Here is a 17,952-nt window from a genome sequence, read left to right as displayed (position 1 = left end):
CAGCTAGACAATTTTTGCAAAGAACTATCCTTACACGTCTATTGGAGATATTACATGCAATGCAAGGTAATTCGAAACTTTCTCCAACAGCTTGCTTTCAAATAAAGATCATCAGAATTGTTTCTACGATCTACGGACTTGTTCCATAGTGTGGTACGTACGCTTCTATTACGCATTTAATTAAATAACAAACGTTTCAAACAGACGCTTGCACTCGATTAGTATAATAATTAGTAACGTACAAAGTATTTCATTTATTTCGAATTTATTAATATCTTCTCTCCTTGCTGGCTCCAGACAAAAGAACAATGTGATTCACGATTTTCTGTTCTCTCTTTTTCTTTTTTTGTCACTTTTAAACAGCGTCAACATTTTTCTTAAAACGGAATTTCTTCATTCAAGCTGTTTGCACGAAACGAAATTTACTCATTAGAATAATGTATGAACGAACATTGCTGCTATTCTCCATAATGAATAATTTATTGTCATCTCACTAGCCAACCTACTGTTCGCACGTGACACGTATGGACTGTGTACATTATAGTGATCGTTTGTACGCAGCAGTAGCTTCGACGGACGGCTATCATAATAGCTGTTTGAACATAGAGACAAGTCTGCGGAAGGCCACTGTATACAGCCGTCGATAGCAAAGAGGTTTCAAATTGCTTCAATTCAGATAACTGTGATACTACGAACACAGAATGAATAGAACCTGCTAGAAAAACGCTTCGTTGGAAAATAAGAATGTGTGCCGATACTTCTCCTAGCCACTGCATTAAATGATCTAATTCAAATTTAACCCAACGTATCGCGGTCGTCCACGACCCAATGACTTCCAATTAGGCTTAAATATTACATTGCTCCGCGCGAAATATATGGAAAAGCAACAACTGCCAGCAATCTCGAACTTCACGACGCTCAACTTCCTAATGGAAAAGGCTGAAAAAGGGAGAGAGACGGTAGGAATCTACGTAACGAAGATAGAAACTCGCGACAAGAGAATTGGAACACGCTGCGCTCCTCGATGCATCTCGCGTCACATGAGCCGCAATGCAAATTGGCAATTGCCACGGCGCGTAATGATTTTCGCGGACAAGCCCGGAAACAGGGTCGAAGTGAATGAACGTGAAACTAATTCTCGTTGTAGTTTTTTTCTAACCGTTCTATGGCCATTCTCTCGCCCCGCAAAAGTTACGATAATTATTTTACAGCCGTCTACCTGGCACAACGTTCATAGCCGCGACGAGGCCAGATAAAGATTATTCGCCGTGAACCAAATCGTTCGAAAGTATCATCGATGCTCATGGATACACCGAAAATATCCCATGAGACAATAATCCCCGCCAGTTGCAAATTAACCGCAACTACGAGCGTGCCGCATAAACGGCGCGCAAACGTGGCTGATTTTCGTTTGCGGCTCGTAAACGTTCCTCCGCGAGCGGTCGTACACGATTCGACCGGATAAAAGGGTAAAAGAGGTCAAATGATAAAACGAGAACACGAGAATCAAAGTGTCGACGATGTTGCTTTTCGCGATTCTTAAATATCCGTGGAATAGGTCGGGCGAATGGCTGATTGCAATTAACTTAAGCGAAGATAGTTGCACGTCGGTTACTCGCGTGCGCTCGTTGCAATCATTTTTGGCTTACGTAAATTTGAGGAGAGTGTTGATTATTTGGAGTGCCGGCGAGATAGTATGGATTATCGGTCAGATAATGGAAGGCTTTAACGAGAACTGAATAATCTCTGAGTTGTTTTATAGTCCTTTTGTGACTTCTGTGTACATTTCCACATCTGTTTCATAGTAAATTCCAGTTGCCTAAGGGAAAAAGAGATACTGGATGATCGTTATAATTATAACTAACATTATATAAATTATAATTATAAATAACATTAATTGAACGAGATAAATGCTATTAAAAATCGTTGAATAAATATACAAATTACTTTGCACTTATTTCTCTAAAATGATAGTAAATACATTTCCATTGGACTTAAATAATTAATTTCTCTAATTTCAGAGAGAAGCAATTTCGGCCCAAAATTTTAATCTTGGAGTGAGACGCTTACGTACTTTCGGAGTACGTAGCACGTGAAACAATTCGATAAAAAGGTAAGATAATCAATTTTGTGCAAAGAGAAATCGAGGAAACGGAGATATATAAAAAGAATATAGCAATTAGTCAATTGAATTCATGAACTTCTCTGATTCATTCACCTCGTTAGTATTCTATTCAGTCAATTTGCTTGACCTATTCGTATGCTCGATTCTTGGAACTTCAGGTTTCAAAGTTTCTGTGATTCGCTTACTAAATAAGTAAAAATAGGATAAATAAATCACCTTCAATTCCCATTGCTAACTTATGTATACTTGATTAAAAATTTTCGCCCTCTACCATAACCACATCACGATTTTCAAAATTAAAACGTTTCAAAGTTGATCTCTTCTTGTCGTTTTGATGTAGAATTTTGATAAAAATATCTAGTAATCAAACACCTAGTAATCCTCGCAACGGTTATCCCTGCTGTTTTCAATTAATAACACGTAATACGTACATTTGCATTTATTATGTGTTCTGTCTCAATCAATGTCATCAAATTTCAACTTTATTCAACTGACATAGCTGGCATCCATATTTGCAGCCATGAAACAGCACGTATAGATTTTAGTTTCTCCACAAGGTCTATACGCGTCCCAACACTCGCGGTTTGTGAGCGGCATGACGGAGGAACGGAGTTACAGGCCAGACAGTTGATTACAAAGTGGACTGCATGGTTTATGCATGCGTAACTATTAAGGCACTGCCTCCTCTACATATTATTTTTTTTTTTGTTATTTAATTTGTACTTTACAATTTGTCCCGTTGGACATTTGGTAAAATTTTCTAATTGCTAAATAACATATGGATGGCTACCCCATAAATTATCGACTGTTATGTCGCGTCCGGCGGTTGAACTACGACCTGAGGGTGTCGTAAGACAGGGAACGACCCTATTCTTGATGACTGCACCTTCGCGCCTCTGCCCCTCATGTGTGGCGGTCAGACCACGACCTTTGGTTTTTGTCAGATGGAAGACATCAACTCTTGACCTGATTCTTCGCATCTGCCCCGCTGTTGACCTCTCAAGATGGGGATGAAGGATAAAAGTTTGCATTTTTTAGTGGTTTTATGATATTGTTGGCCTTTCAAGAGTTCTGGGGCCTGGATCCCTGTTAGGGCCCAGTCAGCAGTGTCATAAATTCTTAGCTTTCCAATGGTCTTGAACAAGGTACCATATTCGTATGAATATTCGGCACATCGATGAAACGAAGCCTGTAGTTTTTGTCGTGATAAAGAATCGACGACGCATAGCACTAAATCGGGACATTGGACAAAGTAACGACAGTAATAATACAGATCCTGCTCGTTTTAACTCTGCAAAACGATTATAAGAGGATTATTGGAGCACGTAAACACCTAACTTACTGGAGTTTTAATACGAGTCGCGAGATACTTTTCGATCGCCAGAGGGTTTATTATATCAACGAACATATCGGATACATTATCGCTGATAAGTAGACTGCAGATTTTTATACGTTTATAGGAAATTTGAAAGTTTAAAATTCCGTAGAATGCGCGTATGTAATATGAAAAGATATCTAAAATATCCAGTGTTTTTAATATAATACTTGACACATAGAATGACTTTCTACCAAGGTTCTACTTTCTTAATGATATTCTCAGTAACATCGAATCGAAGTTTCTGAAACTATAAAATTTGTGTCAGAAATTTCCCTGCGATTTTGCGATGAAGTGTTGAATACGGGACGACAAATATCTGCGTATCGACGGGAAACAGGAATTTTCGTTTAACCCCTTTCGGATCGTCAATAACGTTCAATGGACTCTGTAAAAGTGGATTTCACATTAAACCTCAATTTTCCAGACACGCAAGATAAAGTAATCGCATCGAGGGATAAATGAAAACTTGCTCAGCGAATCACCGACTATTTTACACACACAAAAATGAGAGAAGACTCGTATTACTGTGTTTTTTTTATATTTGCTAAGTTTTATCTTATTTATTTATTATCATATTTCTCCGCCCATACACACTACATGTGTTTGTGAATATGTTTCTTAATCTACGGTGCATCTTGATGGACAAGTAAAATTTATTTTCAACTTACGAACTTACGTAAAACTATTTCAGCCAATACGATATGTTTGCTAGTTATATTTCGTGATATATTTCCAGAGTATATAATTACTTTGCATAAATAATCGTATTAGTTGTAGTAAATTACTAAATTGTAAATTTTTCATATCGAGGCATAGCGTCTGTGTGTTGTTACGGCAAATTTATTTTATGCGGAGAAACATAAATATAATAATCACAAATTTATACCGAAGGAAAAAATATCATTACTCATATCGCATAGAAGATGAAAATTCTGACGAAATTAAAGTTGCAACTATAAAATTATTTTAGTGAATTCGTAACAGGGAATATGCTTTCACTGCGAGATATTTATATACAAAATGAATATATTCTCATTCATGTCGAACATCAAAATGTTACGTTCATACTTACAACGATTAAAGATAACTCGAACAAAGTGTCTAATTTCTCCTGTGGGAATAGTCACGTAAAGCGACAACGTTGTAAATTGTACTTACTTCAAACATCGTCGTGTTCTCGTATGCATGGGATTCTGCATCGACCATACGAGACACAGTAATTATTATTAACTGTTCACAAGCTCATTATACAGTTGTCACATAGACCATGTCGAATCTCTTACAAGAGAATTCTAGTTAGTCAACTCGCCTCGCGTCCAGTTCGCCATTTAGTCGTTTAAGCTATTAATTACACGTAGACAATTTTAAGGGCTCATTATACGGCCTGTCAGTATTTCAGTCCTGTTACCTTAATTAAGAAGGAGTTATTCGATGAAAATTAACCAATTCAAAGACTTCAATCGGACGAGGTCTAACGAGGAACATTCTTGTTCCCAACTTTTATAAATCCACGCACTTCATTTATTTTATGCTTTTAATAGACTGTCGTTAAATAAATGCTAGATCGTTTTTCAATGAAATTTTTGCTTCTTTCGGAAATCGATAAATTTGATTGACATTTAACTTAAAACCGTTGAAGTATGTTTTACTCTCAGATATTCTTTTTTCCCAAAATATCACTTTTATGAACATCTGTATTACGCGTGTTGTATGTAGGAAGCCATCATATTCATGTTGAGAAAATTTGAAACGAAACTAAATATAAAAGATAGAAAATATTTTCTATCCTGTCGTATCTTTATAGAAGATACAGGTATAATAATACAAGTATAATAATACAAATATACTGTATGCTGTAAGTACACTGTGTAGTAATAAAAGTATAATAATACAAGTATACATTCTGTAAAGATCATTAAACTACGTAAATAGCCAATTATTCATTATATCAATAAGTCACAATATCTAGTGAGATCATAATTAGCACCAATTGTATGTTTCAGACCACTATTCATGTTGTACATTACATTTTACTAATTTTGTGTTTGCAACGAATTTGTCGTAACTAACTATTAGTCGGAAACTAACTATTTAATCCGTTGTAAACGAATCACCTTAAAACCAAGGTGGTTTTCTCCATCGGAAGCTATCAAATCGCCAATACCAATATGTACGGTATCGATCTATATACATTTCCGGATAACTTTCAAACTCTACCAACATAGTCGTGAGAATCGTAATGGAATTTGGAAATATCTTATGCAGCGCATCAAATATTTTCATCGCAGGTAGTCATCGTAAATCGTTCGAAAAGAAGATCACCGAGCGGAAATTCTGCTTCCAATGAAGCTTATGCCAACATATCGACATGCACATTATTCACACAAGCGAACTTTAAACAAACAGTTGGACGTGGTTCGAAACTCGACATCCGCCACAGAGTGGTGAATAATCGGAACCAGGCAGGTGGAAATTAATTAACTTCTCCCCCAATTGAAATTCTTAAACAAATGCCAAGCAACTGACCAAGTTAATTTCGAAACAATAAGAAGTAGAACGGCACCAGCGGGAAATTACCTAAATTCCGTTTGTCTTTGTCTCGGCCTCTACTCGTTAGGAACACTCAGTTTCTCCTAATAATGTAACCGATTGCAATTACAGTAAATATCCGGGCTTGCTAATTGAAACGTAATAACGAACCATTCAGATCCTTACCGTCGTCGAATCGCCTCGTAATTATGGCGATGCTGATTCGACGAAGGGAGGAAAGAATGCCCAGAGTCATCATTCTCATTGCACAAGATTATCCGGATTGTTCGCTTTAGGGGAAGCACCGAACGCCGTTCCCCATGGCTCGACGTCACGCATCGGCCTGTCCTTGGGGTGAACTCGATGGAAAATAAACGAAGCAGATTCTTCGTTTCGTATGCGGGCATCACGCAAGCGTGTACTGTACAAATTTAATTGCAGCTTTGCAACGAGCCATACCGAAATTGAACACTTTTTATTAAAAACGAAAGTAATACATAAAAGGATCAACCAGATTCTGCAAATCAAATAAATTCCAAGATCTTATTTGAGAAATAAATCACTTCCAAATAATGAATTCGTCGGATACTTAATAATAGTAATAAAAGACGAAGAATAATACACGTGTTACTGTTTTTCAACGTTACGGCTGAATCATTAAAAATTACTTAAACCTTTCATCTACCTATTAACAAACATAATAACCTCGATTCTCTGAAGCCCCCAAAACCCTCGAGTCCTAAAGCTCCTTCTGGTGTAATCTCCTATATAATAGTCTATTATACTAGATCCATCTAATGCATAATGTATAAAGAACAATACTTCTTTCTTCAGAAGATTTGTAATCTTTCATTTCTAGCCAATGTCTAATTATAATTAACGATCAAATAACTTTATATATTATCTATAGTATAGTATTTATAGTGACTTACGAAAATTTTCAAACACTCGTATAGATACTTTCGGAAGCTTAACTCTTTAAGGATTGAATACTTTTTTAGCCTGTACGTTAATTACATACATTAATATTGTATATGATTATCGGATCGTCCTTTCGCAACGTTGATACCTAATACTTCATCTGTAAATAATACAGCATGACAGGAAACGTACGATTTGGAATAAAGCTGTGCGCTGTCAATGAAAAAGAGGAACGAGGGAAATGAATTATCTTGGGTAATAGCTGTTTATAAAAAGAAAAAAAAGAACAGGCAAAGGTAGAAAAATTGAACGGGAATGGAAAACCTGATACCCCGTGTATCTATGACTACGAAACTGTGCGATAAATTTCTCGTGGCAGCTCGACTTTTTCCCCTGCCGACTAAGCTTTTTTCACAAATTGAAACTGATCATGCGAGGCGTGCATCAGGTAATTACGGAAGCAGTGTCCGCGAACTCGGCGGAAACACGGCCCGACGCTGCGTAATTGTGTCGTCACAGGTTTCCTTTCTTTTTCCTCCCGTTTTGCCATTCGGTAATTAATGGACCGCTATTTTTCTTCGACAATGGATATTTTCGTTTTTCTTTCTTTTTTCCTCCTTTTTTTTTGAATCCCGCCAGACGTAAAATAAAGGTTTGGAATCTGCTTTGAAATCGAAATATCAGCAATAGAAATAACAGAATGTATTTATTATAATGCTTGAATTGACATATTTTTAATTAAAAACTATGTATAGTAGATATACACATACTCTTATCTTTCAATGAAATGCCTTCTTATCAGATTCTACGTGCGATTTGATGTTCACAATGAACGCTATTCCATTGATGAGAAAATTATGTCATCGTGAGAAATGGGTTTCTTGTCCATACGAACTATCACTCGATCGATATTATTTTATCGGTATTGAAATTAAGCGCACGTACTTTAAAACAAATGCCTATTTCAAAACATTGCGTTCTTTATTCTCGATTCACTTCCCTTTTACAGCCGTATAAAGTTGTAAATTGCACGCTATACACCCTGTATAACGCTAACTTCCGATTTTTCTTTTTAAGTTCACAACAGAGTAGAAGCTCTAACAGATATCGCTGACAGATTTACAGCTTCCGTGCCTCGATACTGGCCTCATAATGGAAGTTACATTTACTGTAGCATCCAAGTGATCATAAATTGCTCTCTCGTAACATTGAAGACACATGGTTGAAGGGACATCGGTCGTTTTCGAGATGTCGCTGGTTGAGCACTGGCGTTCGCGTCAGTTTATAGGGGACTTGGCTATGCATGGAAAATGTCAAGCAACTTTTTCAGCAAAATATTCCAGTCGTACCGCGTTCGATAATGATTGATGCATCGAGCACCCACACACTGCTAGAAAAGGACCTGAAATTTATGGTTCGATTCCCTTGGATAAGGGGTCCTTTGTGTACTATTCCTGAAGAGTATGATTGCAGGTCACATATAATACGTTCGTGGGCGACGCGTAATTAGAAGACCATCCCAAATTGTCCACTGGGATTTCTTTCTCTTTTCAATCGTCCACGTCTACGTTTACGAGCTTATAAACAGGAACATTAGCCTGGATTTCCATTCAGTTTTTTAATCAGACCTTTCGTAGCAGAAATTAAAACTACTGAACCTTTGTTCGGACATTCATTACAGAAACTTTTCACGATTTATGTATAGTAAGTCATAAAATTGATCGAACGCTTCCGATATGAGCGTTCTCATAATAAACAATTTTTCGAAACGCAAATTATTTCAAGAAAAAGGTGTGACACTTCCATTTCAAGAATTCTTCAATTCTATAATTGATAATTCTATATATAGAAAGGTATCTAGTCTCACTTTTAAAAATATGGATCTCCTTGAAAACTTGAAGAAGATGACGTAGTGGAAAGAAAATCACGAGCCACAAATTCTTCGTCTTGAACCAAATAACTTTGTCCTGATTTTTTTATATTAATAAATGTAACTAAGAAATTTAAGACTCCACGATAAATAAAACACTCTATAAATATATACACTAACCATGTCGTTATCTAAAGGTATGCGTACAGTGCACGCGTACTTGCTACATTTACTAAATCGATTCTCTCGTAAACGAAGATTTAGTTTAAAAAATATTATTCTTTATTTTCGACATATTTTTTTATGGGTAATCATACTTGATTCGATATTACTACGCTCTACTTTACGCTGTAGAGAAGCGACGTAAATACACGGTACGACACGATTTTCCAGAAGAAGATGTTAAGAATTTATTAGTGGTATTTCTTTGTAACTGCACTTTATGATAAGCTTCGAAAGAGAAGCGATATATGCGATTACCGTAAACGCAAAACTCTTACAAGACAATTTTCAAAGGAACGAAGCTTTTAAATCTGCCAGTGATATCTGGTAAAAATCGTGCGATACCATGGGATACAGAGAAAGAACTGCTGGAATGGTGTTATAAAGGGGTAATTTATGATCGCCAAGGAGTATCGTAAACGCGGCCTCTATTGCAATACGATTTTCGCGTCATTGATGAACAGCCGTCGATGCCACTGTTACAGCACTCTACTTTCGATAAAAATCACCGATAGTGTTGAAGCCTTCCCTGGAATCGATACCGTAAGATGGTCGTAACTAAACGACATACTTTTCGAGTTCCGCCAGATACGACGACGATGGAATCTACGCGAAAGTTACGCGCTAATGGACGCTTTTATAGTTGTAATGAGAATAAATTTACTGTCGGTACTTTCGATGTAACTCCGTTTCTCCTATCCAGCGTGTGGAATGCGTACAGGACCTATAATTGTTCGCTTTATTTCTTGATCGAATTTTAATATCAAGGAATTTGCTTTGGAAAGATTATTGGTAAAGAATTATTGTACAGAAAATTGAGACCATGAGTTCTAAAACAATATACATTCTCATCTACTAACATTGTAAGATAATCTTTTGTTTTCCACTATTCTTTGTCTAATCTTTAAAATTTGTCTTAAAAGTATTTTACATAAATATAGATTAGTTCTAGGTTTATAAAACCGTAAATTTCTGTTATTTTGTAGATCAATGAATGCCATATCACGAAAGTTTCAGTTATTCTAAAATAATACTTGATAAAAAAGAATAATCAAATTCATTCAACATCACAAGCATTACTTTAAGTTATCAGTTTTGTTAAATCAAATACGCTCTGCAAAATAGATAAAATGTGAGTACCTATTTCGATAACAAAATTAACACTGGTTCAACAATTGAAATCTTACAGTATCAAATAAAAAGATCTCTCACGTGTTCTAATTCCGCTCTAATACCCGTGAAAGCTTTTTCAATATATATAGTACATCGTCGAAGAGGTATAGTACGCTAACACCATACGATAACCTTAATCATGTTAAGTCTGTATATCCCAGAGCTTACGTTCTTGAACTTGAGACAACATTTTGACTGTACATAACGCGTTAGCTTCTGTGTACGCGCACCTACACATACGCGACTGTTTCGAAGTTAGCAATGCCTTGGGCACATATAAATCTTCATCTAATATGCTACAATCTAGTAGGCAGAGGAGCGCTAATACCAGTAGCATTATCAGAGAATCGTCGTCATTAAACTATTACCATTCGAACAATCCCTACGCCAATATCGCAGTTTACTTAATGTCAACTGTATATGTATGTACATTCGATACCTATCCCTTGCGCCTGTTAAATCGATATATTCCCAGTATGCGATATATTTACCAATGTCAATAAACATGGTGTCCATTGTCGAAATATTTTCTAATATCGATTACCCGTTTGCTATGTCCCTATGTTTCCTACGCTATTAGATTTGTTAATATGTTTTCATTTGCGACTAACCAGACACGTACCAGCGTCCCGTTAAATTTATGCGTAAAGTTTATTTAGCGTATAAAAATTCATGCAGAAAGTTTCGATGCTCGAAACAGAGACCAATACGTTCCATGGTAACAGCCGAGTCTTTCTTCAATAATTTTATTCAACTGATTTTATGTGACGTTTCAACAAATTTAAATAAAATAATCACTTGACGTGAAATTGAATAATATAAAGCAATTAAATAGTTCGTGTTACAGGTATTAAAACATTTCAATGACGGGCCACGTCATTTCTAAATTTTCCAATGTACTCTACCGTGTGTCGTTCAATACGATGTTATTCTATGTAACTACAGTATTATTACAGCAACATATATTAATCTGTAAAGCTTTTTCTTTTTTAATTTCGTTACCAACTTCGTCTTGTCTTACTCGATACGGTATTATTCTCTGCATGCAATTTTATTACATGACAATACGTCGTCTTTAAATCTTTAGTAAATATCTCTTTATTGTTTGCAAGTTTCATAATAAAGTGTTATTATGAAAATACATTGCCTTCGGATATTTTTTTCAATATTTCTACGTCCTGTATTATTCGATAAATTTTTTTTTTACGAAACTACATTGCCTCTAAACAGTTTTCAAAGTTTCGCTTCAAATTTCCGACGTAATTCAATCGTTTACAAAATCGGCGTCCGTTGCTTAAATAATAATATGCTTTATTTGCGTCTAAATTATGCGCTCCAGCATCATAGTTTGCATTACCTATTAAACCTGTTATATATCGAGTAATATTTGATAGCAATTAAAGCACACGTTACAATTTGCAACGGCTACGTTCGCTTGATGCGAGCAGTAATAGAATTGTTTAACGCGGCCCGTTAAATCGATAAGATAATAACAATGAATAATGCAGTATAATAATTATCTGCCAGGCGAACAATACACGCGCGTGCCACGGAAAATATTATCGATGGAACGTTGGGAAATTTCGATGTAATCAATATCCACATTGCTCAGATGACTTTCTCGAGATGAACAGGGCCACCGCTGCAAAAATCTCCATAACCTTTCGCGGTGTAGATCCATAAATCATCGTTTCTCTCTGGTTACTGTGCTTCCAAGCACTCTGACGCGAGACTTCTGCCTTTATATCGCGAAGCCGTGCTCTGTTTTATGTATTACATAAATCGAGCACGCTCTGCCTCGACACTCGATACAGCGCCTTTCTTTTGGGTGCACGCGTGATTACGTTGAATCTGTTCGTTCATGCTGCCTGCATGATGTTCTGTTGAATCGGGTTACCCTCAATTTTTTCTCAACTCGAGAAGCCCTATTTTCCGACACGGAATATCGTAAATATTAATTTTCACAGACCGTATCGATCAAACACGTTGAAAGTTTCTTTAAAGATTTTGCAGGCGAGTTATTCGAAGATAATTTATTACTCGTATAAGGCTTTGAAATTTAATTGAAAGCAAATTTACTTTCAAATAACAAATTTATTTGTTACTCTATTTGGAGTAATTAGTTGCTTTCTTATTTTTTTATTTTTATTATTCTCATTTCAGAAAGCGGTCAAACCTGGTTCCAAAAGTTGTTCGGCTCATCATCGCGCAAAAAAAAAACATATAAAATTGATGCCAGACAAGAGGAATTGCCCTATATTCTAGTTTCCCCGAAGTTTATGGCACAGAGAATGTATAAAGTAACTTTCAGACACTTTCTGGCCGGTGATTAAGATTTTAGAAATTCATGTTATGTCACTATAAAACTTAAATCGAATGTGCTCGGTTATATGGTAGGAGATATTGCCGCTAAAACTGACAAGTAATTGTCCAATTTTTTTATTCCTTCAACAAGTACTTGCAACGTTTGCTGATTTTTTTGAAGTATAAAAATAAAAATATAAACGAAGAACGGAAGAATTACGCGATTTCTTCACTACTACTTTTCGAATGAAAATCAAAAGTAATTCATAAATATCTCAGAAAAATTATGATACTATCTGTAAGAGGGTATTAAAATTAACGAGATCGTACATTGCCTGGAGATTTTTTTAGTACGCCTAAGAAGCAAATAACAAGTTTCCCTGAATCGTTGTTTAATGATAGTTAAACGTTTCTTTGTAATTTTCTTTCAGGAAACGAACGCAAAGTTTCTTTACTAGGAGTCAGTAAAGTTATTTATTGTCTGATAATAATAAGGAACTTGGTAATGTTTTCATAAAGGCTTTTCCTTCGTCCTACATCTGTTCCTTTACAACCATAACGGTAACGGTAGGATTTAAGCTCAAGCAATTTCAAATTAATACGATCCCCAGGCGAATAGAGTCTACGTGTAATAAACTGCGTGCATTTGTATTTCATAATTCACTGCGATAGAATTTAGAAGCGCAGAATCTATACAAAATTAAAAGTATCTGTTTGCAGATTATTTTGAACGTAGAAATATATTTATAGTTATATAATAATTCTATAAAACTTTTTATAAAACTGTGACCAAAAATTATTCTCTCCTTCTCTCGCTCCATGTTTAAAATTCGATGGAATTTGGTGAACAATAACAACGTTTTATATTTATATTTAATGTTATATATTTATATTATTATATTGTTTTTCTGGAATTTTTCATGACTGCAGATTTCTTTTATAGAAATGCAAATATTATTGCTACGTATTGATCAAAGTGTCTAGATATGTATCAACGGTAGCGTACATTCATTTTTATCGAACTGTTAACGGTGCCAAAGAACATGTTTCCAACGATATTTTGCTGATAGAAATATTTAACAAGTTTTTCTCGGTTGTCACTGGCCGAAAATACATGGAAAAAAGTAATCCTGTTCGACGAAGCGAAGCAAAGCAGTGTCGCGGCGTATCAAGGACCGAATTCACTGCAAAAATTTTCTCGATTCTCGAAGAAAAAGCAACCGCTAAACGGCTCCTGACACGTGATGCAATCCAATGAGACAGAATGAGATCTCCGGAGAAAGGAAAATAAATAAGGCGATTGTTTGTCCCCTTTTCAGGCTCAGAGATGATAAAGTGCAACCAATGCGATTTCGCGTTTCCTTTTTGGTTTATGTTTAAGAATATACTAAAAACCATGTTCGTATATCGTATATTTCACTTTCTGCTAAAAATTTCTATGTAGATACGCCGGACATTGGATGTTTCATTTTTATGAGATTGTTGTACAACACTGGGTCGTTCAGAAAGTTCATAAAATTTTTATCACGAACTTCTACCAAAAAATGGAACGTTCGAATAAATACTGGTTCTAATTGCATATCAAAGAGAGCTAAGGAAAAACGTCGAAAATTCGTTAACGAAGATTTTATTTTCTAGTGAGGAGTTCTGATTCTTCTTTCTCGAATTCAATTTTTAATTATCGAGTTAATGAAAAAAGATATTAAAACGCTTCCCATATACAAAGAGTTAAAGCACCTTGATAAATTATCTCTAATTAGAGTCTGGCATAAAAATCTAGCACAAAACTTTTTGTCTCGTGAACATAATCAGAATAATATCGGTCGCGTTCAAGGGTTTGTCGAATTATTTCGCGGTGCCAACAGTGCGAATTTCGCTGAACGGCGGCGATTTCGTAGAACGAGAGAATCGAGGCACAATTATAAAGGAAAAATCGTAAGCACGCAAGCCTCTTTACGATTCAATTCGCCGCGGTAAATCACGCGTGAACGAGAATCGATTTAATGTTCCCGGGGCGCGTGCACGTGATGCGGACAATGCGCCGCGCCGAAGTACACGATGATGAATGAGCTTTACCTCATGCCGCGTTGAAAGTTGGTTATCGTCTAAAGATCCAACCATTTGTAAGCTCGCATCCACGCTCGTAGCACGTTCATCGATTTCTAGATTTCATCCGGCTGAAACTTGCATTTTAATGCATGCTGACTTTGTCGAACGCTTTACGAATTCAATGGTACGATCTTTTGTCAGTCTGGACACTTTCCGAAAATTTTTACATTTCGTTCCTTCACTTCGTCCTTTCTTTTCTTTAATAGGTTTAACGTCGTATTAAATACACGTACAGTAGCTCACGGATGTATTTGAGCACTTAGCGTAGAAAACTTTTATGCGTATATCGTGTATGCTACGTAAAACATTTTGAAATTTCATTAGCACCGTAACGAAACACGAATATGAAGATCGTATGGGACAAATTGACAACCTATTCGAAACTGTGTATAGAAATTACAAGATGTTTGACGCAGACATATGTATGTTTGGTAAAAAAGAATTTGTATACGGTATGAATAATCGTTTTAAATATGTAATTAGGATTAAAGAGGATCGCTTTGAATACTGAATTCGAATCGTGATGTTCGAAATTAATTTCAACTAATTTAATTTGTGTTATAAAAATATTGAAATGTTTGGAGGTGACATTTTTGAATTTAGCTCGGAATTATTTTTCATAGTGGACGCGTATATACTTTTATCTCTAATCTGAAATTCCAATCGCGAACATATTATGCTATGTCCTCTCATACGCGAAATTATTTATGAATTATTGAACGTGCTGTGTTATTCGTTGAGGAATTTACAAAAATTTAATAGTCACTCTGACAGATAGCTAACAAATTTCAAAGATATTCTCCTTTCCAAAAGACACGTTATTCTGTAACAACATGTAGTCCGCACAATGTATTCAGTCTTCGTCGCTAATAACCGCATACAGTGACTCTTGAAAGTATGCCCACACTTACAGAAAACTTTTATAGATACATTATACGTGTCGTGTAAAACATTTTGTAATTTTGTTAGCGCTAGAATGAGACACGGCTGCCTACGCGAAATGTATAATACGTGGAAATTACGATATATTTTGTGCAAGTACGCAGTTGAGATTTTCTACGGTAAGTGTTGAAATACTATGTATCCGTGAATGATTGTAAGTCGATATGTGGTTTCCATATTTTATCAAGATTCGACTGGAGGTGTTATTTCCGACGCATCTGAGTTTCCCCGCGTAATGTTTCGCCGTGGCCACTTGAGCAGTCGCGTTCCTCTGATTGCACAATTACGGCCGGTGATTATTTGCTTTGCCACAGCGTGTCACTGCTGCCACAGACATTGCATTTTCCAGTGGACGGACGTGCAACCGCGGTGACTTTTAATTATTCAATTAGCATCGGCGCTCCGTGCAACGTTTCTCGTTGACGTCTTGCTTAATTTGTAAACGCGTCCATCGTGTGCTGTTCATTAGCATTCCACCGTGCGGCTTGCCACTGTTTGTTAGCCACGTTTTTCTCGCCATTAGTTCATGGAACAGCGAGTAACTCGCGTCGGTGAAGCGCGTGCTCCCGCTGCATTGGTCGAATCCACGCGAAGAACACGCGTGCAAGCGGAATTATTGAGCAGAATGGCAAACGAAATTTCTGGCTTCGAAACTTGAGCTCCGTGCGCTTGCCTTCCAAAGTGCTTCATAAACTACTTCCTGAGGCACTTGAGTCCGCAAGCAGTCACATTACGCGACACAGAGAGAAAGAGAGAGGGAGAGGAAGAAACGTTGAGGTGAATGATGCGTCTTAATGCGGCGCCCGCGTGTACCGAGTTGTTAAGGCGTCGAAATTAATTGTACCGTCTTTTATGGCTTGGGGTTATCGGTAAATGCGACTTACGTCGTACTCTCCCTGGAAGTTAAAGTCGTTAACGGCATAGATAGCGTGAATTGTGATACTTCGAGGAAAATTGTTTGAGAATTAACGACACGATAAATGTTTGGAAGTAGTGGCATTGATTTTTGCGTATTATCGTAATAAAAGTAGCTTGAGTGTTATATACCTATCACTGTACTAAGTCGATGTACATGAAATATCCTTTAGCCAAATGAAACTTTAGTCGTGCGTAGTTTTTTAAGCTACACGTACTTAATTTAAGCAATTTCCATATAGCTCAATGTAAGTACATTTCTACTGATTAATTGATTTCATTACTTTAGATTTATAGAAATTAAAAGTTCTAGAATTCAAGAATTCTTCGAACGTAGCTTTAGAGAATCTTCACTTACAGTTTCCATTAAAATCTAATGATTGACATGCATTGAGAGATTATCTAGATCTAATAGAATAGATCTATTTTTATTCTGCGTAGAATATGTGCCAGTTAAAGTAAACAGTACAAATAATTATAACTTCACACAACCCAATTTTGCGATTGATACAACAGTCCGACAAATAAATACTTTCAAGAAACATATGCAGATACTAGAACTTCCGATATTTGAACCATTCCAAACTCATCAGGGATTAAGAAGTGACTCATGCCTACAATACAAAACGGAATCTCTTTTCGACCGGAAAATCGGAACGTTCTCACACTTTTACGTTCCATTCTGCAACACTTGTCACGCACTTTGTTAATGCACCCGCAAGAGCGATCGGTGCATACGGACGCGAATACCGAATCAGCGACCATACTCCACTAGAATCTTAGAAACTAGCCGTTGAACGTTCAGAAGCCTGGGCCATGCACGCGAATGCATTCTGAAGAACCTACGAGAGCTCTTACACAGATGCTCCAAGTGAATTCGAAGGAGCAAATTCGAAGAAGCGAGTCGAGCAACGTTCGTGCACGTTCCGCAAATTTTTGAGATGGTTCGGTTGCACGTACCTTGAGTGACCGCGATCCCTTCGATAACCAGGAGAAATGCAGCGAGTATCAGGACGGCGAGCCAACGACACAGCATTTTTAACACCGCGTTCACTCGTTCTCACCGTCGATCGTTTTGCTAGTAGAACCGTTCCCCTGGTGCACACACCGGAGAGAAAAATCGTGATAGCCGACAGAGCTGGTTAAATCGGCTCTAAAATCCAGCTACGTCTTTCTTCTCCACCCTTTCTTTTTTTTGCTTCCTTTCTCGTGCACTTTCTCTTCGCACGATATCCTCCTTTATACTTATATATTATTTATACTTATATATTTATATATATATATATACACTCAAGCAGAGACCCTGTTATGCAACTCGTTCTGGTCTCCGAGTACACGATTCGAACTTCACTGTAGCATCTACAGTCACTATTACCAGACATATATAACACAAAGACTCTCGTGGATCAAGCAGAGGTTCACGCGTGACGATTGCGAGAACCGAGTTTCACCAGAGAATCAGAC

At 36.7% G+C, this 17,952-nt stretch overlaps 1 protein-coding gene across 1 annotated transcript in view; it reads right to left on the bottom strand.

Annotated features, from left to right (window-relative positions):
- The window catches only part of LOC117243296 (zwei Ig domain protein zig-8-like), a 442,015-nt gene extending 424,306 nt beyond the window's left edge, over positions 1-17,709 (bottom strand). The window contains exon 1 of the mRNA XM_033510659.1: positions 17,449-17,709. Within this exon, the coding sequence (XP_033366550.1) occupies positions 17,449-17,524 (76 nt within the window). The 5' untranslated portion in view covers positions 17,525-17,709. The remainder of the gene's footprint in view (positions 1-17,448) is intronic.
- Positions 17,710-17,952: the final 243 nt, after the last annotated feature.

The sequence above is a fragment of the Bombus vosnesenskii genome, unplaced genomic scaffold (genome assembly GCF_011952255.1).
Source record: "Bombus vosnesenskii isolate JDL3184/JDL3185 unplaced genomic scaffold, Bvos_JDL3184-5_v1.1 scf7180000013265, whole genome shotgun sequence".
Classification (NCBI taxonomy): Eukaryota; Metazoa; Arthropoda; class Insecta; order Hymenoptera; family Apidae; genus Bombus; species Bombus vosnesenskii.
The sequence above is the reverse complement of the archived record's forward strand: the minus strand, read 5'-3'. Positions and strand labels throughout refer to the sequence as shown.